Consider the following 22,285-nt stretch of genomic DNA (forward strand, 5'->3'; position numbering starts at 1 on the left):
GCAATAAGGAAGGCAGTTGACGTTAACGACGGGTCCCTGACGCTCTCCCGGGCTGGGTTAGGACTAGGTCCTGCTGAATGCCTCATCCTCCCTCCTCCAAGCCCAGGAGTGCCCTCTTGCCCACCGGGGGGCGGGGTTTGAAGAGGCTTTGAGGCACCACTTGGGCACGTGGAGACCTCTGCCAGTCTCTCTCGTCCGCCCCTGCGTTCCCGGTTTCCAGGAGACATGTGAGTCGGTCTTTTCAGCCTTCGAAATCTGAGTAGCTAGTAGAACCCGGAGGAGCTGTCAACCCCAGGCCGTTGTCATGGAGAGAGCGCGCCGAACTACGTGGCTTGTGATTGGCAGGGAGGCACTCCCCCGCCCTCCCCTTCCAGCCCGTGGCTCGGCGGCTTACAGGGAGATGAGGACCCGCGGGAAAAAATGGCTGCTGGCTTTTAGTACCTGGGGGGTCTTGCAACCCGACGACAACTGCCGGGACGGAGTCTGGCTGCTCGACCCCTTGCAGCAGGTGCTGGGCGAGGCGCCTTCCCTGCAACTAGTCTGCCTCTTCACTCCGGGCGCCCCCACCCCCAGTCCCGAGCGCGGACCTGAAACGGAGAGGAGAGGTCGGTGCCTCCAACTCGGGGCGGCAGTCGAGAGGCGCGCGTCGTTGCTCCTGGGACTCACTGCCAACCAACCCCCATTCCTCAGGGGCTCGTTCCCTTCCCCAAGGCTCAGGACGTAGAGCCTGGGCGGGGCCCCCTCCCCAGCAGCAGTCAGAGGACCTGCACGAGTCAGACTCCACTTCTGGTGCACCTGGGACCTTGGTGCGCTGGGTTAAGGGCTTAGGGGTGGTTCTGGTTGGGGTGGCATTTTGGAACTGTGAGCGGGAGCCGATGAATTCCCCCGAGTGTGTGTTTTCGTGTGTGTCTCCGTCTGTGCAGAAATCCGAGCCAACCACTAGAGCTCTGTGAATGGGGAGAGCTTCACTCTCCAAAATATCCAGTTGGTCCCCTCTCCCATAGCAACTCCAGGTTTTATGAATAATAATCTTTGAGACTGGGTGCGATGGCTCACGCCTGTAATCCCAGCACCCTGGGAGGAGAGGCGGGCGGGTCACTTGAGCCCGAGTTGGAGCATAATAAAGCCAAAAGTGTAAACAACCCAAATGCCCACCAACTGATGAATGACTAGACAGAATGTGATATATCCATATAATCATATATTATTCAGCAAATACAAAGGAATGCGTTGCTGATATGGGCTACAACATGGATGAACCTCAGAAGCACTACTGTTATAGGAAAGCGGTCCCTATCCAGACCCCAAGAGAGGGCTCTTGGCTCTCTAGCAAGAATTTAGGGCGAGGTCCACAGTGCAAAGCAAAAGCAAGTTTATTAAGAAAGTAAAGGAATAAAAGAATGGCTACGCCATAAACAGAGGGCTGCTGGTTGCCCATGTTAATGGTTATTTCTTGATGATATGCTAAACAAGGGGTGGATTATTTATGTCTCCCCTTTTTAGATCATTTGGGGTAACTTCCTGATGTCATGGCATTTGTAAACTGTTATGGCGCTTTTGAGAGTATAGCAGTGAGGATGATCAGAGGTCACTCTTGTCGCCGTCTTGGTTTTGGTGGGTTTTAGCCAGCTTCTTTACTGCAACTTGTTTTATCAGCAAGGTCTTTATGACCTGTATCTTCTGCCGCCCTCTTATCTCATCCTATGACTTAGAATGGCTTAACTGTCTGGGAATGTAGCCCAGTAGGTCTCAGCCTCATTTTACCTAGCTCCTATTTAAGATGGAGTTGCTCTGGGTCACATGCCTCTGACACGACGATAAGTGAAAGAAGCCAATCACACACATACAAACAAATATATACTGCATGACCCCATTTATGTGAAATGTCCAGAATAGGCAAACTACATAGAGAAAAAGAACAGTGGTTGCCTAGGACTGCAAGGTGGCAGGGTAGGATTAGGGAATGGCTACTAATGGGCATAAGTTTTCTTTTGGGGATGATGAAAATGTTCTAGAATTCGATTATAGTGATGGTTATATAACTCTCTACATCCAGTAAAAACTACGGAATTGTACACTTTAAACTGTGAGTGCTATAGTATATGATTTATATCTCAATAAAGCTGTTAGAAGAAGAAAGGGCCTGGTGTGGTGTCTCACACCTGTAATCCCAGCACTTTGGGAGGCTGAGGTGGGTGGATCGCCTGAGGTCAGGAGTTCGAGACCAGCCTGGCTAACATGGTGAAACCCCGTCTCTACTAAAAATACAAAAATTAGCTGGGCATGGTGGCTGGCGCCTGTAATACCAGCTACTCGGGAGGCTGAGGCAGGAGAATCGCTTGAACCCAGGAGGCGGAGGTGGCAGTGAGCTAAGATTGTGCCATTGCACTCCAGACTGGGCAACAACAGCGAAACTCTGCCTCAAAAAAAAAGAGGAAATGGGTGGAGTGGGGAGAAAGGTGGGATGTAGAGGAGAAATTCTAGGAGCTCCAGAAAAGGCAGTATTAGTAGCCAGTGGAGGAAAGAGTTTCAGGGAAATAAGTGCCAGATAGCATTAGATAAAATCTGCCTGATGTCCAGTCAGGTCATCAGCTAGCTAAATCACTAGTCATGTTGGCAAAATCAGTATCAGAGTAAGGTGAAGGTAGAAGCCAAACAACAGTCAAACAAGGCATGAATGGGAAGTGAGGACTTGGTCTTCACAAGATGGTATACTTTTTCTGGAAGTTCAGATGAAATGCATGGGGTAAAGAAGAATGGCAGCTGAGAGACGTCTGGGGACAAGAAATCTGTGTGTGTGTGTGTGTGTGTGTGTCTGTCTGTCTGTCTCTCTTTCAGAAGGGAGAGATTTAAGCATGGTTATAAGTCCAATGGAAAAAGCCAAAAGAAAAAAAATGTAAGATGTAGAAGAAATACGGATGATAGATTAGAAGGGATTGGGGACCAAGGACCCCGAGAGAGAGCACTTTTATCCAAATCAGCAAAGGAACATCTGTCATTAAGACTGGAGGTGAAGTGGAGAAGTGGGTTTGAAAAGTGGGTATAAAAATTGTCAACAGGCTCATTTTCCCAGCAATTTTCAGCTGGCATGATACTGGATTTTGTAGGTCAGTTTCAGCACAAGTGGGGATAAAAGAATCAAGAGCCCTGGTAGGAAAAAAGTTCAGTTGACTGGCTGTGAGGTCTTCATAAAGGAGAAAGAAACAAATGCTGACATTCAGAGAAAGTGAGAGACCGAGAGGCCATAGGGACCTTTGACATATAGTCAACCCACTGAAGTCCCTCTTTATCCTCCAAAACAATATAATAATCTTAGAACCTTTAATCTCTCATCAGGAGAACCTTGATTTTTTTCTGTTGACCTGGATTTTAGTTTCATCTTTTTTTAAACGCACAAGACATAATCAATAGTTTTACATAGTCAATTTTAATTTAGATTTACACATAGATTTACCACTTTTTTTTTTTTTTTTTTTTTTTGAGACCGAGTCTCACTCTGTCGCCCAGGCTGGAGTGCAGTGGCACGATCTCAGCTCACTGCAAGCTCTGCCTCCCGGGTTCATGCCATTCTCCTGCTTCAGCCTCTCCAAGTAGCTGGGACTACAGGCGCCCGCCACCACGCCCAGGCTAATTTTTTGTATTTTTAGTAGTGATGGGGTTTCGCTGTGGTCTCGATATCCTGACCTTGTGATCTGCCCACCTTGGCCTCCCAAAGTGCTGGGATTACAAGCGTGAGCCACCGTGCCCGGCAGGTAGTTACCACTTTCTTTGTTCACTGTTTCCTTGTCTATATATGACTTTCCATGTGGAATCATTTTCCTTCCATTTGAAAGACACCCAACTTTAATGAGTCTCTGTTGATGACTTTTTTTGTTTTTCCAAAAATCCCTCTATTTAATCCTCATTCATGAAGATATAATTCCAGCTGTCTTCCATTGTTGCCATCTTCTAATTCTCCTTTTTTGTTGTGTTTTGAGACAGAGTCTTGCTCTGTTGCCCAGGCTGGAGTGCAATGGTGCAATCTCAGCCTACTGCAACCTCCACCTCCCAGGTTCAAGCCATCCTCCTGCCTCAGCCTCCCGAGTAGCTGGGAGCCATCACACCCAGCTAGCCATCTTCTAATTTTCATTCCTTCAAAGGTAATCTCTTTTTTCTCTCTAGGATTTTAAAGATCTTCTTTGGTGTTTTACAGTTTCACTATGATGTGTTTCAATGTAAATTTATTTTTATTTATCTGGCTTGGAGTGTCAGGATTCCAGAATCTTTATATCTTTCATCAGTTCTGGAAATTTTCAGCCTTTATCTTTTCAAATATTGCCTCAATTCTCTTTTTTTCTTTTTCTAGAACCCAGATTAGATGTGTTATAGCTCTCTCCCTTTTTTAAACTTTTTTTCATCTCTTTGTCCATTTGTGGATAATTTCCTCAGACTGACCTTCTATTCACTAATTTTATCTTCGGCTGTGTCTAATCTATTGTTAACCATGTGCATTACATTTTAACTTAAAGATTTTCTTACTTTTTTTTTTTTTTTTGAGACAGCATCTCACTGTGTAGCTCAGGCTGGAGGGCAATGGCGTGATCTCAGCTCACTGCAGCCTCCCCCTCCTGGGTTCAAGTGATTCTCCTGCCTCAGCCTCCCGAGTAGCTGGGACTACAGGCGCGTGCCACCACGCCTGGCCAATGTTTTGTATTTTTAGTAGAGACGGGGTTTCACTGTGTTAGCCAGGATGGTCTCGATCTCCTGACCTCGTGATCCACCCGCCTCAGCCTCTGAAAGTTCTAGGATTACAGGTGTGAGCCACCGCGCCCAGCCATTTTTTTAAATTCTATTTGGTTCTTAAGATTTTGGACTCTTGTTCTTTATTCATATGTCCAACCCCTACTTTAGTTTATTTAAAATAAATTTTTGACAGCCGGGTGTGGTGGCTCACGCCTGTAATCCCAGCACTTTGGGAGGCCGAGGCGGGTGGATCACGAGGTCAGGAGATCGAGACCATCCTGGCTAACACAGTGAAACCCTGTCTTTACTAAAAATACAAAACATTAGCCTGGCTTGGTGGCAGGTGACTGTAGTCCCAGCTACTTGAGAGGCTAAGGCAGGAGAATGGCATGCACCTGGGAGGCGGAGCTTGCAGTGAGCTGAGATCACACCACTGCACTCTAGCTTGGGTGACAGAGCGAGACTGTCTCAAAAAATAAATAAATAAAAATAAAATAAATTTCTGAAACATATTAGACATTATTATAAATTTTGTGTCTGACAACTCCCTATATTTGAGGTTGTTATGAATATTATTATACTATTTTTTCTGTCTGTCATTCATGATTCCATGTTTTATGTATGTGCTTTGTGTTTGTGATTCATGGCTGTGAGCTCATATTTCTTGGGATTATATCTGGGGAAGTTCTTTGAAGCCTGGACTGAAGGCAAGTTCTCCCAGACTGGATTTATGTTTCATTCTGCCAGATGCCTGGAAGCACTGTTAGCTGAGAACCAATTTAAACTACATTCTCAGCTTGCAGTTTTTTGGACCACCCAGGGACTGTGTATACAGGCTGTAATTCCACATAGGAACCAGCTTTGGTTACAAATTCTCAGGAAAGATATCCACCAACCACCTCCACCAACCCCCCTACTCATTGTCAAAGTTTGAAACAGGTAATTTACCTTGCAGTCTCTACCATGGGAGTGAGTATTCATCTATGGAGGCCCAATTTTTATTGGGTGATGGGGAGTGTCTCCTATTAGATACCCTACTTTGGATGGGGTCTGGGTTTTGTCACTTGGCTCTTGTGCCTACAGGACTATGAAACACAAAGCTCTTAGCTTTGTGCAGTGGCAGTATCGTAACCAATGAGGTTTATCCGAGGCACAATTATTGCTAATTGAAAACTTTTCCCAACACACTGCCATAATGACTTGAACTATACTAGGCATTGGCAATTTAATTTTTGATAGTCTCTACGGAGACTGAAGAAAAAAAAAAGAAAGAAAAACAAAGCTCAAGTTTGCCTCATTTGGCAAATGATTCCCAGGTGAAAGCTAGCGTTCCACGTTCTGCCTACTACTCTCTAAGTTATTCATTTTGTTTGGGTTTGGGTTTCTCTGTATTCCTTACCAATTTTCTAGCTCATCAATACATTTTAAAAGATCTTTAAGTTATTTTATCCAGCATTAAAGTTGCTGAGCCACACTCCCAGAAGCAGAAGTGCATCTGTGAGTTCCTTAGAGGAAATCAATAGATACCTGACTTGGAACACCCGGCTCTGCTTCAGCTTCCTTCAGTCTCCAAATGGGTGTGAGCTTCTTCTCACACCCAGTTAATTCCACAGCCTCTTACTATTGTGAACTGCACACCTTTCCCCGGGGGCTAAAAGCCCAATTATTTTCCAGTACATGCACTTTCTACACAAATAGCAGAAATTCAGGTTGTTCTCGTTACAAACAGCGTTGTTCTCTTTCACTTTTCTCTGGGAGGTGGCAGTACAGTTTTTAAAACCTCCGCGCTCCTGGGTAGGCTCAGTGTTTGAGTGCTCTTTCTCACATTCATCTTGCAAGTGGGAGTGGGGGTGAACACTGCCTTCCACACTAGGTGGAAGGCTTGCTCATCTGAGGAATTCTTTTTCTTTCTTTTGAGAGAGGGTCTTGCTCTGTCACCCAAGCTGGAGTACAGTGGCACGATCTCAGCTCACTGCATCCTCAACCTCCCCTAGCTCAAGCTGATTCTCCCACCTCAGCCTCCCCAGTAGTTGGGGACTACCGGCATGCCACCACACCTGGCATTATTATTATTACTATTGTAGAAACAAGGTCTCACTATGTTGCCCAGGATGGTCTGGAACGCCTAGGCTCAAGCGGTCCTCCCTCCTCAGCCTCCCAAAGTTTGGGAATTACAGGCCACTGTGCCTGGATACGGGTTTTTCCTTTTCTTTCCCATCATACTCTTATATAGCCTGGGAAAAGAGGGGTGGCATTGTGTCAATGGTTAATAGTAACAGCAAATTCAGAATTCAGCACCCAGCTTCCTTTGATAAGACCTGAGAGGTTTTCACCCCAAATGTTTTCATCTTTCCTTAGAATGCAGAACTTAATCCTCAACTCTGAGTCCTGGTTACCAATTCTGGGACAGTAGGAAAAATTCCTCTTATTCTCTCATAGTAATAAGTGACTCCACTGCTGTTACTAAGCCAATGGCTCTCATCACTCTCAAAATAAAATCCATACCCCTCATCACAACCTCCAAAGCCTTGTTCCATCAAGCCCCAGTCTACCTGCCCTACCTCTGCTCTGCTCACTCTCTTACCCCTCACTCTGCTAAGGTACATTAGGCATCTATCTGTTCCTAAGCACACAAAGCTTGTTCCCATCTGAGAGCTTTTGCACCTTCAGTTTCTTCAGCCTGGAATTCTTTTCCCCTTATGCACCTGCAGTTGTTTTGTTGTTGTTGTTGGGTTTTTTTTTTGTTTTTTTTTTTTTGAGACAGAGTCTCCATCTCTCACCCAGGTTGGAGTGCAGTGGTGCAATCTTGGCTCACTGCAACCCCCACCTCCAGGGTTCAAGCGATTCCCCTGCTACAGCCTCCCAAGTAGCTGTGACTACAGGCACACACCACCACACCCTGCTAATTTTTGTATTTTTAGTAGAGATGGGGTTTCACCATGTTGGCCAGGCTGGTCTCGAACTCCTGACCTCAAGTGATCCGCCCCCCCTCAGCCTCCCAAAGTGCTAGGATTACAGGCGTGAGCCACCATGCCCAGCCTGCAGTTGCCTTAAGTTGCAGCTACTAAGTCACTTGCCTCAGAGAGGCCTCCCAGTCCACTCTAATTCATACTTGTGAATTATGCGTTCTGCTAATTCCAGAGCACTATATTCACAAAGCAGTGATAGAAAGCATTCATTAATTTTTATATAGACAGAGTCTTGCTTTGTCGCCCAGGCCGGAGTGCTGTGGTGAAATCATAGCCCACCACAACCTCTGCTTCCTGGGTTCAAACGATCTTCCCACCTCAGCCTCCCAAGTAGCTGGGACCACAGGCACACACTATTGCAACCAGTTAATGTTTGTATTTTTTGTAGAGACGGGGTTTTGCCATGTTGCCCAAGCTGGTCTTTTAATTCCTGGGCTCCTCCATCCTCAGCCTTCCTGTGCTATTGACGTGTTATTTCATTACTTGTTAGCCCCTTGCACAGGATTTTGTGTTTGGGACAAGCCAACAGTGATGGAAATTTTCTCCCTTTTTTGTTTTGTTTTGTTTGAGATGGAGTTTTGCTCTTGTTGCCCAGGTTGGAGTCCAGTGGTGCAATCTCGGCTCACCACAACCTCCGCCTCCCGGATTCAAGTGATTCTCCTGCCTCAGCCTCCTGAGTAGCTGGGATTACAGGCATGCGCCACCACACCTGGCTAATTTTGTATTTTTAGTAGAGACGAGTTATCTCCATGTTGGTCAGGCTGGTCTCGAACTCCTGACCTCAGGTGATCCGCCAGCCTCATCCTCCCAAAGTGCTGGGATCACAGGCTTGAGCCACTGCACCAGGCATAAAGCATTTATTTTTGAATGTTCATATTTTTGATAAAGCAGTGTGACATCAGGAACATTTTGTTGCAGTCATTTTCTACCATGTTGGTATGCGATGCTCTAATGCTAAGAAATCAAGCTGAAATCTAGGAAATGTAGCCTGAATGTCTGTGATATATAAGACATAATTACATAAACCTCATAGCTGTATCTAAAAGTTGACCTATCTTTGTGTTGAAAATTTCCATCGGGCCGGGCGTGGTTGCCCATGCCTGTAATCCCAGCACTTTGAGAGGCCGAGGCGGGCAGATCACCTTAGGTTGGGAGTTCGAGACCAGCATGACCAACATGGAGAAAACCCGTCTCTACTAAATATACAAAATTAGACGGGCGTGGTGACGCATCGCATGCCTGTAATCCCAGCTACTCGGGAGGCTGAGGCGGGAGAATCGCTGGAACCCGGGAGGCGGAGGCTGCGGTGAGCCAAAATCGTACCATTGCACTCCAGCCTGGGCAACAAGAGCGAAACTCCGTCTCAGAAAAAAAAAGAAACAAAGAAAGAAAAAACTTCCATCACTGTTGGCCTGTCCCAAACACAAAATCCTGCGTAAGGGTCTACGAAGTAATGAAATAACACGGCAGTAGGTCTGCCTTTGCACATTGCTCAGGAGGCCACAGATTTATCCGAAGTTTCTCTTTTCTCTGAAACGAGAAATGGAAAATTGCCTTTTGATGAAGATGCAAATGCCCCACCCTCTGACGCTGTGTCACTCCCTTCCTGTGTCACTGTTACAGCTGAAGTCAGGACCTGACATTATCTTGTTGACATGTTTGCGTTTTTATCGTCAGCCTCGTCCAAAGGGGCGTACTCTTGCTCCCCGAAACCAGGGTCTTTCCCGGCCGATCCCTCAGCTGGCAACAAGCCCCTTGCACAGAGGAGGCGGACAGTGACTGTGGAATACTGGGACACGCACACTCGAGCCACGCTGGCCGCCTCCCTCGGCCCTCGCAGGGGTCCCTAACGCGCCTTCGGAGGCCGCCTAGGCGGGGCTCGCGCGCGCGGGCCTCTGGGAAGTGTAGTTCGCGCGCCCGGCGCGGACCCGGGGTTGCGGGAGCAAGGCGCCGCGTGCGCAGGCGCACTTCCGGCTCTGCCCCGCCGCTGCGGCCATTGTCCGACCCCGGTGCGGCTGAGGCCCCTTTGGGCGGCCCCTCCGCAGATCAGGATTGGAGATAACCGAGCCTGCGGCGGGGGCGGGAGGAGCTGCCCGAGGCTCTGGGTGGGCCGGAGGTCGCGAAATCTGGAGTCCCCCAGAGGCGGTGATTCTGAGTGCGCGGGTCTGGGCGGCACCCCTCCTGGGTTTGGCGGGGTGTCAGCCGGGCCTCGCCCACCACCTTGCGAAGGGGACTGGGCGTGTCCGGAGGGGGTGTCCGGGAGGCCGCCGAGCCTTTCATTTCGGGGATGGAGAGCGGCAGGCCCGGGCTGATTCCGCGGTCCTCGCCACCATCTCCGCTGGAGATGTGGTTTGGGGCGGAGGTGGGGCGGGGTGGGGTGGGGTCGGTGTTGCAGCGGGGTGAGTGGGCCCTGTCCTTTCTCCCCAGCTCCTGCCCCGGAGCCGGGCCCTGGCGAGGCAGGAATGGCCCCGAGGCCTCCGACGGCCGCGCCCCAGGTGAGCAACGCGTTCCTAACCTCCTGGGCATCTCATCCATCCGTCCCATTTCCCAAGGTGTTTGGAGCAGTCATTGTTCTCGGCCTGGCGATTCCCTTGCTTGTTTGGCTCGATCGGAGCCTCCTAGCCTTGCAAAACCCCAGGCTTTGGGGAGCTGGATTCCCAAAGGGGAGGCTGCTCTGTGGGATAGAGAGGGCCAGTGTGGTGCGATCTTGTGGGAGGAGTTGAGATTGGATGCGTTGGGAAGTGTCAGTTTTGAGAGTCCTGAATGCCACGCCAGTTTTTTGAACTCTCGTCAGTAAGAAATGGAGAGAGTGGGGTGACAGGATGGAACACTGTAGAGGAGGAAGTGACTGTCGGCAAGTGAGGAAGAGAGGAGCCCCAGCTTCTGACCCAGGGCCAATAGAGAGTCCGTAAGGGGCCGTAGAAGCCTGGTTAGAACATGTCTAGAAAGAGGCTGGAGATGGGCTTTCTTGGGCAAGGAGGCAAAAACAAAACAAAATAAAAAACAACCAAAAACAAAACCAGGGCTGATTCTCCCAGAGCTTTTTGTGTCCTTTTCTGCTTTAACAAAAATGTAATAGAGCACACCACTCCCCACCGCCAGAAGTCCAGCCTTCACCTTAATTAATGTGAGGCTGATTCGTGAACTCATTTATTCTTGTGGCAGAGGGGGCATTTTCTAGAAGCGTCACAACTCTAAGGTTATCCATTGATTTACATATTGGTGAAAATACATCAAGATCCAGATGGTATCTGTATCTTTGAATCTACACTCTCTTTAGAATTAAGGAAAAATGACAGATTGTAGTTGCTAGGTGTGTGAGACATCAAGATCAATTCAAATAAAAATACCAAGTTGCCAGGTACAGTGGGTCACACCTGTAATTCCAGCACTTTGGGAAGCTGAGGCAATAGGATCGTTTAAGCCCAGGAGTTTGAGACCAGCCTGGGCAACATAGTGAGACTCCGTCTCTGCAAAAAAAAAAAAAAAAAAAAAAAAAAGTTTAAAAGATAAAAACACCAACTTAATAATGTCCTTCAAAAGAGCAGTTTACAGTGAATTAAGCATACAATACACCATGCTTTTTTTTTTTTTTTTTTTTTTTGAGACAGGGTCTCTCTCTGTCACCCAGTCTGGAGTACAGTGACATAATCTTGGCTCACTGCAACCTCTGCCATGGTGCACGCCACCATGCCCGGCTAATTTTTGTATTTTTTTGTTTATTTTATTTTTTGAGACAAAGTCTCATTCTGTCACCCAGGCTGAAGTGCAGTGGCATGATCTCGGCTCACTGTAACCTCCACCACCTGGGTTCAAGTGATTCTCCTGCCTCAGCCTTCCTAGTAGCTGGGATTACAGTACACCCCCACACCCGGCTAATTTTTTTGTATTTTAGTAGAGTCAGGGTTTTACCATGTTGGCCAGGCTGGTCTCGAACTCCTGACCTCAATTGATCCGCCCATGTTGGCCTCCCAAGGTGCTGGGATTACAGATGTGAGCCACCATGCCTGGCCTAATTTTTGTATTTTTTGTAAAGATGGGGTTTCAACAGGCTGGACTTGAACTCCTAAGCTCAAGTGATCTGCTCGCTTCAGCCTCCCAAAGTGTTGGGATTACAGGTGTGAGCCACCACAGCTGGACGTGTGCCACCATGCCCAGCTAATTTTTGTATTTTTAGTAAAGACAGGGTTTCACCATTTTGGCCAGGATGGTCTCGATCTCCTGACCTCCCAAAGTTCTGGGATTACAGGCGTGAGCCACCGGGCCTGGCCTGCCTTTTCTAATAGATATATATATATTTACTTCTTATTATATGTTTCTGTTTTACAGGGATGAGCCTTAAGGAGTAAGACACCTGACAGTACTAAAACAAGACAGTTACTTGGTTTGAGGAGAGCCAGAGCACATCATGATCGTTATCCCCTTTACATGCAAAGTGTCCTCCATAGGCTTGTGAGAATTAGATGACTTAACACCTCATCAGGGACTCTGGTCTTTTCCATAGTGGGAGGATACCTTTTTAGTGGTGAAAGTGGATTCATGTTCTGAGCAGTGAATTTTAAGGACCACTGTAAACTTGACTTTTCAAGCTACGTTCCCTGAACACGCTGGCTCAGTTGCATTCTCATTGGATGGCCTGATGATGTCCACGTGGGTTATCTAACTCAGGCTGCAGATGATAACCAGGGATGAAGGACAAAACAGAACACTGGTCCTAAACGGGGTTTTTCAGGCAGAAATTTCCCTTTAGCGGTGGTTCCCCTTCTCTGAGCATGACCCTCAGGGGAATGCAAAGATTAGTAATGAGTCCTGTGACTGCTTAACTATAAAGTTAATTTAGTGGGAGCAGACAGTCTCCTGCAGAAGTAGAGCACAAGAGAGCTGGTGTCAAGTGTTGCAGAGGTCCAGAGGCTGCTTGGAGTTAAGAGGGGCCAGGATATTCTGCTGGTGGGAAGAAGCCAGTGGAGTTTTCACCTTTGAATAGGAGCAGAGTCTAAGCAGGTGAAAACAAAAGGGGACTGTAATCCCAGCACTTTGGGAGGCCGAGGCAGGCGGATCACTTGAGGTCAGGAGTTCGAGACCAGCCTGGCCAATATGGTGAAACCCTGTGTCTCCACTAAAAATACAAAGCCAGGCATGGTGATGGGCGTCTGTAGTCTCAGCTACTAGGGAGGCTGAGGCAGGAGAATCGCTTGAATCTGGGAGGTGGAGGTTGCAGTGAACCAAGATCCCGCCACTGCACTCTAGCCTAGGTGACAGAGTGAGACTCCATCTCAAAAAAACAAAACAAAAAACCCCAAAAAACAAAAGGGAGAGGGTAGAGCTGATTGACTTGGTGAATCGAGGGAGTTGGTAGGCAAGAAGATGGTGGTGCATGTTCATTAAAGCATTTTCTTTGTAACATCAGCTGTGGGCTGCTGGCAGTGGGTGGAGGAGAATAGAAGGAGTTTGGACTTGTTCTTTTTGGCCTTGTAATTCATTCATTGATTATTCATTCATCTACTCATTCACCAGGTAGTCATTGAGCCCTATGATGTGTCAGGCACTTTTCTAGGCAGTTGGGATACTTCAGTGAACAAAATTAGAAAGGACTCTGCTCTCAAGGAGCTTATATTCTAGAGAGGGCAGACAGAAGAATTCAGTAAATAAATAAATTGTATGGTATCCTAGAAGGCAGTAGTATCTCAAGAGGGAAAAAAGGTAGAGAAAGGTAAGGGGGACTGAGTGGGGAGGTGGGGGGTTTGTAGTCGGGGTGCAATTTAAAATGATGTGGTCAGGGTAAGCCTTATCCTTATTAAGATGGTGACACCTGAGCAGACTTGAAGGCGATGAGGGAGTTGATGTCTAGGGGAAGAGTGCTCTGGGCAGAGGGAACAGCCTAGCGGCAAGATGTGTGTCTGGTGTATTCAAGGAGCAGCAAAGAGGCCAGTGTAGCTTGAGCTGATGATTTGGGGCAGGGAACTAATACAACTTCTTAGATTTTTTAAAAGATTGCCATGAATGATGAATCCTAGGAGAAAGAGTTTGATATTATATTTGATAATAGTTCCTTTGGAGAGGTGTTTTGATGAGTGGGACCTTTCCCCTGAACATAGTTAACAAATTCCTGAACTGGCTCCACCTGAAGCAGGATGGGACTGGGAGCAGAGATGGAGGAGCCGGGATACCCATTTAGAATGTTTACATAGATATAGCTATGTATCTATAGGATTGTTAGTAGCAATGTCTATGTAAACATTATGCATCCTTATTTGCCTTTTCTTTCTTTTTTTTTTTTGAGACGGAGTCTTGCTCTGTTGCCAGGCTAGAGTGCAGTGGCATGATCTTGGCTCACCGCAACCTCCGACTCCCTGATTCAAGCGATTTTCCTGCCTCAGTCTCCCGAGTAGCTGGGATTACAGGCATGCGCCACCATGCCCAGCTAATTTTTGTATTTTTAGTAGAGACAGGGTTTCACTATGTTGACCAGGATGGATGGTCTCGATCTCCTGACCTCATGATCTGCCTGCCTCAGCCTCCCAAAGTGCTGGGATTATACGCGTGAGCCACTGTGTCTGGCCTGCCTTTTTTTTTTTTTTTTTTTTGAGGTGGAGTCTTGCTCTGTCACCCAGGCTGGAGTGCAGTGGCGCAATCTCGTCTCACTGCAACCTCTGCCTCCCAGGTTCAAGCAATTCTCCTGCCTCAGCCTCCCAAGTAGCTGGGATTACAGGTGTGCACCACCATGCCCGGCTAATTTTTTGTATTTTTACTAGAGATGGGGTTTCACTATGTTGGCCAGACTGGTCTTGAACTCCTGACCTCAAGTGATCCACCCGCCTTGGCCTCCCAAAATGCTGGGATTACAGGTGTGAGCCACCACACTGGCTGGCCTCTTTTTCATCACGTGTGTACTACATTTTTAGTTAGGAAACAAAAGAGGCATTTGCCATTCTTCAAGTTGAAGCCACCAGAACAGTAAGAAATGAGAGAAGTTTTAAGCTAGGTGTGGTGGCACACACACCTATAGTCCTAGCCACTTGGGAGGCTGAGGTGAGAGGATCACTTAAGCTCAGGAGTTTGAGGCTACAGTGAGCCATGATTGCACTACTGCACTCCAGCCTGGGCAGCAGAGAGAGATCCCATCTCAAAAAAAAAAAAATAGAAAAGAGAAATGAGGGAAGTTGTATAAGAAAAATGCTGCATATGGAGACCAGATCTCTTCATGTTAGAGAAGAGATTTCCTTGATAGAGGGGAAATTGGGAGGAGGGGTCAGGGCCTGGTCTCTGTTGACTCTGGATTACAAAAGCTCTGGTTAGATCATCAGTGTGAACAGACCCAGCAAAACCTGGCTTAGGTCACCCAAACTCAGACAAGATGCTCCTGGGGCCACCAGGGGAAACCAGACCACTTGCTGAATCAGGTCAGGATGTTTGTGGTCAAGGATGTCTGAGCTCCCTCAGTCCAGAGGTTCCCCTTCTCAGCTTCGCCCTGAGCTGACAGGAGGTAGTCTCTAAGCCTCAGATCAGATTGCACCTTCCCCTGTGTAAGGTTAGGTACCGCTCCTGTGTGTGCCCATAGCACCTGTGAACACCTTTTTTTTTCCTTTTTTTTTTGAGATGGAGTCTCACTCTGTCGCGCTGGAGTGCGGTGGTGTGATTTCGGCTCACTACAACCTCCACCTCCTGGGTTCAAGCGATTCTCCTGCCTCAGCCTCCAGAGTAGCTGGGACTACAGGCGCGTGCCACCACGCCCAGCTAATTTTTTGTATTTTTAGTAGAGACGGGGTTTCACCATGTTAGCCAGGATGGTCTTGATCTCCTGACCTCATGATCCGCCCACCTCAGCCTCCCAAAGTGCTGGGATTACAGGCGTGAGCCACTGCACCTGGCCTGAAACAGTTCTCAGAGGAACAGGTTTTGACATCCTAACATCCCAAAGACAAATTTTTTTAAAACTGTTCAGTGCAGATCACATTGTTTCATGTAATCATTTTATCAGAAAATAAAATGGGCTAATTGTGACTGGAAAATATAATTTGTGCAGAGATCATGCCACTGCACTCCAACCTAGGTGACTGAGCAAGACTCCATCTCAAAAAAAAAACTGTTTCAAAAATAAGATGATTTTCCTTACTTTTCCGTGTTGTATTACTTTTATTAAAATATATCTTACGGCCGGGTACAGTGGCTCACACCTGTAATCCCAGCACTTTGGGAGGCCGAGACGGGCGAATTGCCTGAGTTTGAGACCAGCCTGGGCCACATAGTAAAACCCCATCTCTACTAAAAATACAAAAATTAGCCAGGTGTGGCGGCACACGCCTGTAATTCCAGCTACTTGGGAGGCTGAGACATGAGAATCGCTTGAGCCCAGGAGGTGGAGATTGCAGTGAGCCGAGATTGCACCACTGCACTCCAGCCTGGGCGACACAGCAAGACTCTGACTCAAAACAAAGTGTATTTTATTAAAGTATGTGAGCATATATAATATTAGAGACTTTTTACCTTTGATATAATCTTTTTCAATTTTTAAAAATTGTGATAAAATATGCAGACAATCTTAACTAATTTTAAGTGTACAGTTCAGTGGTATTAAATACATTCATATGTAATGCAACCATCACCACTATCCATCTTCAAAACTCTTCATCTTGTAAAACTGAAAACTCTGTAATCCATTAAACAATAACTCTTCATTCTTTCTTCTTCCAGCCCTTGCAACTACCATTCTGCTTTCTATCTCTATGATTTTGACTACTCTATCTCATATAAGTGGAATAAAACAGTATGTTTTATTTTGTTTTGTTTTTTATTAAGACGGAGTCTTGCTCTGTCACCCAGGCTGGAGTGAGTGGCACAATCTCGGCTCACTGTATTCTCAGCCTCCTGGGTTCAAGCAGTTCTGCCTTAGCCTCCTGGGCTCAAGCAGTTCTGCCTCAGCCTCCTGAGAGGTGGGACTACAGGCATTGCGCCACCGTGCCCAGCTAATTTTTTGTGTTTTTAGTAGAGCCGGGGATTCATCATGTTGGCCAGGCTGGTCTCGAACTCCTGACCTCAAGTGATCTGCCCACCTCAGCCTCCCAAAATGCTAGGATTACAGGCATGAGTCACCACATCTAGCCAAAATCATACAGTATGTATCTTTTTGTGGCTGACTTATTTCACTTATTGTAATGTCTTCAAGATTTATCTAAGTCGTAGCATATATCAGAATTTTCTTTCTTTTAAAGTCTGAATACAGTGCTTTAAAATAAAAGCCTTTCTAAGGCTAAATACAATTCCATTTTGCTTATCCATTCATCCGTTGATAGACACTTGGGTTGTTTACATGTTTAGCTATTGTGAATAATGCTTCTATGGCACTGAACGTGAACATGAGGCACTGAACTATTGAACGTGGGGGTACAGATATCTCTTTGAGACCCGACTTTTAATTCTTTTGGTTGTATACCCAGAGAGAAATTGCGGGGTCATAAGATGGTAATTTTTTTCCGGAACCACCATACGATTTCCATAGCAGCTGTACCTTTTTACATTCTTAACGACAGTGCACAAATGGTTCCAATTTCTCCACATCCCCCCAACACTTGTTATTTTCTGTTTTGTCTTGATAGTAGCCATCCTAACCTGTGTGAGGTGATATCTCATTGTAGTTTTGATTTGCATTTCTCTACTAATTAGTGTTTTTGAACATCTTTGTATGTCTTCTTTGGAGAAATGTTTATTCAAGTTCCTGGCCCATTTTTGAATTGTTTTTTGTTGGATTTTTAGGAGTTCTCTATATATTCTGGGTATTAATTGCTTAATAATCTAGACTTTTTGATAGAAAAAGTCATTTATGATCCCTCTTCCTTAGGACCTCTGTATTTGTTTTGATGAATTTCCTTTTCTCCTTATGCATGTTTTTCCCCTTAAGCATTTTTAATTTTAACATATTTTAAATTTCATATAAGTTTTATGAGGATTCTTTTTGTTGTTGTTGTTTAAAATCAGTTTTAATGACTATATTATATTGCTTTGTATGAATGCACCAAAATTTAGCCATTTCTCAGAGAACATTTAGGTTGTTTCTGAAATTTTTACTATTATACATAATGCTGGGGTAAAATTCCACTTGGTTACAATACATAAGTTTTTCAAAATACAGTTGATCTTTTTTTTTTTTTTTTTTTTTTTTTTTTTGAGATAGAGTTTTGCTCTTGTTGCCCAGGCTGGAGTGCAATCTCAGCTCACTGCAACCTCCACCTCCTGGGTTCAAGCGATTCTCCTGCCTCAGTCTTCCAAGTAGCTGGGATTACAGGCGTGTACCACCATGTCTGGCTAGTTTTGATTTTTTAGTAGAGATGGGATTTCACCATGTCAGTCAGGCTGGTCTCAAACTTCTGACCTCAAGTGATCCACCTGCCTCAGCCTCCCAAAGTGCTGGGATTACAGGTGTGAGCCACCGCGTCTGGCCCAGTTGATCATTTTTTAACATCTGTATTACTAAGGGAAATAGACACCAGAGAGAAAGCACTCTCTTGGACAGGTTTTGGTGTCATGCTTATCCTTCATTTGTAGAAACATTCAGATTGCTTTTCACCTTTTTCTGTCTTTTGAAAGAATTTACCTGTAAAACATTTAGACTCAGGATTTTTATAGACAAGATGGTCTGGCAACAATTTTCTCTATTTCCTCCTCAATTATAGACAAGATGGTCTGGCAACAATTTTCTCTATTTCCTCCTCAATTATAAAGTTTTCTGCTTTTTTGTGTAAACATCAGTAGTTTAGAATTTAAAATTTTTTTGTTAAGATTTTTTGCATTTCTTAACACACTATTGTGTATTTCACTGTTTTGTTTATCTTTTTTTTTTTTTTTTTTTTTTTGAGATGGAGTTTTGCTCTTATTGCCCAGGCTGGAGTGCAGTGGCACAATCTCGGCTCACCGCAACCTCCGCATCCCAGGTTCAAGCAATTCTCCTGCCTCAGCCTCCTGAGTAGCTGGGATTACAGGCATGCGCCTCCACACCCAGCTGATTTTGTATTTTTAGTGAGAGATGGGGTTTCTCCATGTTAGTCAGGCTGGGCTCAAACTCCCGACCTCAGGTGATTCGCCCGCCTCGGCCTCCCAAAGTGCTGGGATTACAGGCATGAGCCACCGTGCCCGGCCTTATCCTCCTATCTTTAAGTTCATCTTTTAAAAATTTCTTCTTACTAGATTTATCAGAGGTTTTTCTATTTGGCTGATGCTTAAGAGGAACCAGCCTTCGATTTGGCAGTTAATGCCCTCATTTTTCTGTTTGCCTCTGCTTTTTATAATCCAAGAATTTAATTCACTAACCCACATTTTTTTTTAATCCTCGAAACAACTCCTCATTTTCCTCCAGTGAGAATTACCCAGATTCTGTATCCATTCACTCAGCAGACGTGTTTGGAATGCTTGCTCTGTGCCAGGCAGTGGTTCTTAACCAGGGTCATGCTTCAGAACCGGTCAGGAAGTGGTGCCTGCTTCCTGTGGGGTGGTGACAAGGCTTCAGTGAGGAAATGTGGTGAGAGTGCACATAAATGACCAAGTTCAGTGCTTGCCTAGCAGCGAGTGTTCAAGAAATCTGAGCTGTTGCTCTTTGATAATGAACCACCTGAGGAGCTTTTAAAAGATGCTGGGCAGGACCCTCCATGCATGGACAATTTAGAAAAGCTGCCCAGGTGATTCTGGACACTCTCCGCTTGCAGCGTTGGAGATACTGAAATGAAAAGGAGTTTAAGAAACTCTTGGCCGAGCGCGATAGCTCATGCCTGTAATCCCAGCACTTTGGGAGGCCGAGGCAGGTGGATCACGAGGTCAGGAGATGGAGACCATCCTGGCTAACATGGTGAAATCCTGTCTGTACTAAAAATACAAAAAAAAATTAGCCGGGCGTGGTGGTGGGCGCCTGTAGTCCCAGCTACTCGGGAGGCTGAGGCAGGAGAATGGCGTGAACCCGGGAGGCGGAGCTTGCAGTGAGCCGAGATCGCACCACTGCATTCCAGCCTGGGCAACTGAGCAGGACTCCGTCTCAAAAAAAAAAAAAAAAATCTTAAGGGAGAAAAATGTAAGTAGATGGCTACGGTTCTGAAATGGAGATGGGGACCAAATGCTGAAGGGGGATGGGGAGCACGGAGGATGTGGGGAAGCTTCAGGAGGGAACGCAACAGTGAACTGGTTCTACAAGGATGACTAGGAATTTTTCCTGTGGAACTGAGGGAAGAAAGTACATTATGGTCAGAATAGGATGTATAAAGGCAAAGAAACACAAAAGAAAATGTTGTTACTGGGCCAAAGAGTCCATGTGGCAGAAGCTTGGGGTGTATGACAGGAGGCAGCGTTTGAGAGAAAGATGGCCTGAGGTGGAGACCTAGAACAATGTAGAACAGTGGTGTGCCAAAGAAATACACATTCTATGTATAATTTTAAGTTTTCTAGTGGCTACAATATAAAAAGAAACAGGTGAAATTAATTTTAGTAATATTGTTTAAAACAATATATCCAGAATATTATCATTTCTACATGTGATAAATATTTTAAAATTACTAATGAGGTATTTTACATTCTTTCCTTGATAGTAAATCTTTGAAATTCAGTGTGTATTTTATTTTATTTTATTTATTTGAAACAGAGTCTCACTCTGTCACCCAGGCTGGAGTGCAGTGGTGCAATCTTGGCTCACTGTAACCTCCGCCTCCTGGGTTCAAGCCATTCTCCTGCCTCAGCCTCCTGGGATTACAGGTGTGTGCCACCACACCTAGCTAATTTTTGTATTTTTATAGAGACTGGGTTTCTCCATGTTGGCCAGGCTGGTCTCAAACCAGCCTGTGGTCTCCTGACCTCAGGTGATCTACCCACCTCCGCCTCCCAAAGTGCTGGGCTTATAGGTGTGAGCCACTGCGCCTGGCCCAGTGTGTATTTTGCTTAATCACACATGCCCATTTGGACTAGCTACATTGCAAGTGTGACTTGTAAGTTTGTTTTCTCTTTTTCTTTTCCTCCTAGTATTTAAAACCAGTTTGTAATTGGGTGAACATCTAAATCCTTAATTTAAAAACATAATGAATAGCCACATGTGGCCAGTGGCTGCCATATTAGACTGTGTGGCTGTAGATTGCCATTTCCTGGGTTAATGCTGTTATTGGCAAGGGAGGATTTCAGCTGGATTTGAAGGATGAAGGCGAGGGACTGAATTCAGGAGACATTTCTGAGGCTTTTGGTGATTGCAAGGCATAAAGGAAAAATGAAGAGTCAAGGAGGAGGTCCAGGTTTCCAGTCTTCAGTACTGCAGATGGTGATGCAGTAGGAATCTGTGTGTGTGCAAAGGTTGACAGTGATGTTCTTCTCTCTGTACACCGTTGTTAGTTACACTGTCAACTATCGGCTTATTAAACTATGATCGATCTGGTATCAGAGGCCACTGAGTGCTTAAGTGGAGACACCACACTGTATTGCCGTAAATGTGATGTTTTCTAATTGGGCAAACTGTATTTGTACATGTCCTTTCTGGAAGTGCCCTTTCACCCCATCTGCTCATAAAACTCTTTATTTCTGTAGTTCAGGGAACTCATGTTATTGATGAGGTAATTGGATCTCCAAGAGTTGTGAGATCTACTCAAGGATATTATGCATTTATTCATTATGGAGTTTTTTAGGAGCCCATGAAATTGAGTCTTCTTAACTTAGTATATGCTGTTCCTAGTTCCTTGCTTTGGGCTCAACCATTTGGCCAAGATTCTTGTATGTGAGCGTAAGGAAAGGGAACATGTGATACTTCTTTTTTTTTTTTTTTTTTTTTTTTTTTTTTTGAGACAGAATCTCGCTCTGTTGCCCAGGCTGGAGTGCAGTGGCACGGTCTCGGCTTACTGCAAACTTCGTCTCCTGGGTTCAAGCAATTCTCCCTGCCTCAGCCTCCCAAGTAGCTGGGATTACAGGCGCCCACCACCACACCCAGCTAATTGTATTTTTAGTAGAGACAGGGTTTTGCCATGTTGGCCAGGCTGGTCTCGAACTCCTGATCTCAGGTGATCCACCCGCCTCGGCCTCCCAAAGTGCTAGGATTACAGGCATGAGCCACTGCACCTGTCTGGAACATGTGATACTTCTTAATAACTTTGTTCGTTGCTTTTTGGCTTTTGTTTTTGTTTTTGTTTTTTTATTTAGGCGGAGTCTGGCTCTGTCGCCCAGGCTGGAGTGTAGTGGCGTGATCTCGGCTCACTGCAAGCTCCGCCTCCCAGGTTCACACCATTCTCCTGCGTAGCTGGGACTACAGGCGCCTGCCACCGTGCCCGGCTAATTTTTTTTAAATTTTTGTTAGAGAGGGAGTTTCACCGTATTAGCCAGGATGGTCTCGATCTCCTGACCTCGTGATCCACCCGCCTTGGCCTCCCAAAGTGCTGGGATTACAGGCATGAGCCACTGCGTCCAGCCACTTTGTTAGTTTTTAAAAGGGGTTGATGATGAAGTCTTGTTATATCTGGAAGAAGGATGAGCAGCTATCTGCAAGGTGTTACTGGATCATTTGTTAGGGTTCAAGGTGTGACCTGTAGCATGAGAATGCCCTGAAGTTGATCTGACTCAGAGTGACTAACTTCCACCAAAGTGCATTT

At 45.9% G+C, this 22,285-nt stretch overlaps 1 protein-coding gene and 1 non-coding gene across 10 annotated transcripts in view; both read left to right on the forward strand.

Moving 5' to 3' along the window:
• Positions 1–5,827: 5,827 nt before the first annotated feature.
• Positions 5,828–5,973, forward strand: LOC129016439 (U4 spliceosomal RNA). The gene has a single exon (XR_008494828.1). It is a non-coding gene; the product is annotated as a U4 spliceosomal RNA (small nuclear RNA).
• A 3,622-nt stretch (positions 5,974–9,595) lies between these two features.
• Positions 9,596–22,285, forward strand: part of ZFP90 (ZFP90 zinc finger protein) — a 36,624-nt gene continuing 23,934 nt past the window's right edge. For 2 of the 9 annotated variants that reach the window (XM_054454106.2, XM_054454107.2), the window contains exons 1-2: positions 9,629–9,836; positions 10,119–10,186. In XM_054454106.2, coding sequence (XP_054310081.1) covers positions 10,154–10,186 — 33 coding nt within the window. In that variant the 5' untranslated portion in view covers positions 9,629–9,836; positions 10,119–10,153. Of the gene's footprint in view, positions 9,855–10,118; positions 10,187–22,285 lie in introns of all 9 variants that reach the window. The other 7 variants (XM_054454104.2, XM_054454102.2, XM_054454105.2 and 4 more) reach the window with 7 other exon arrangements.

The sequence above is a fragment of the Pongo pygmaeus genome, chromosome 18 (genome assembly GCF_028885625.2).
Source record: "Pongo pygmaeus isolate AG05252 chromosome 18, NHGRI_mPonPyg2-v2.0_pri, whole genome shotgun sequence".
Classification (NCBI taxonomy): domain Eukaryota; kingdom Metazoa; phylum Chordata; class Mammalia; order Primates; family Hominidae; genus Pongo; species Pongo pygmaeus.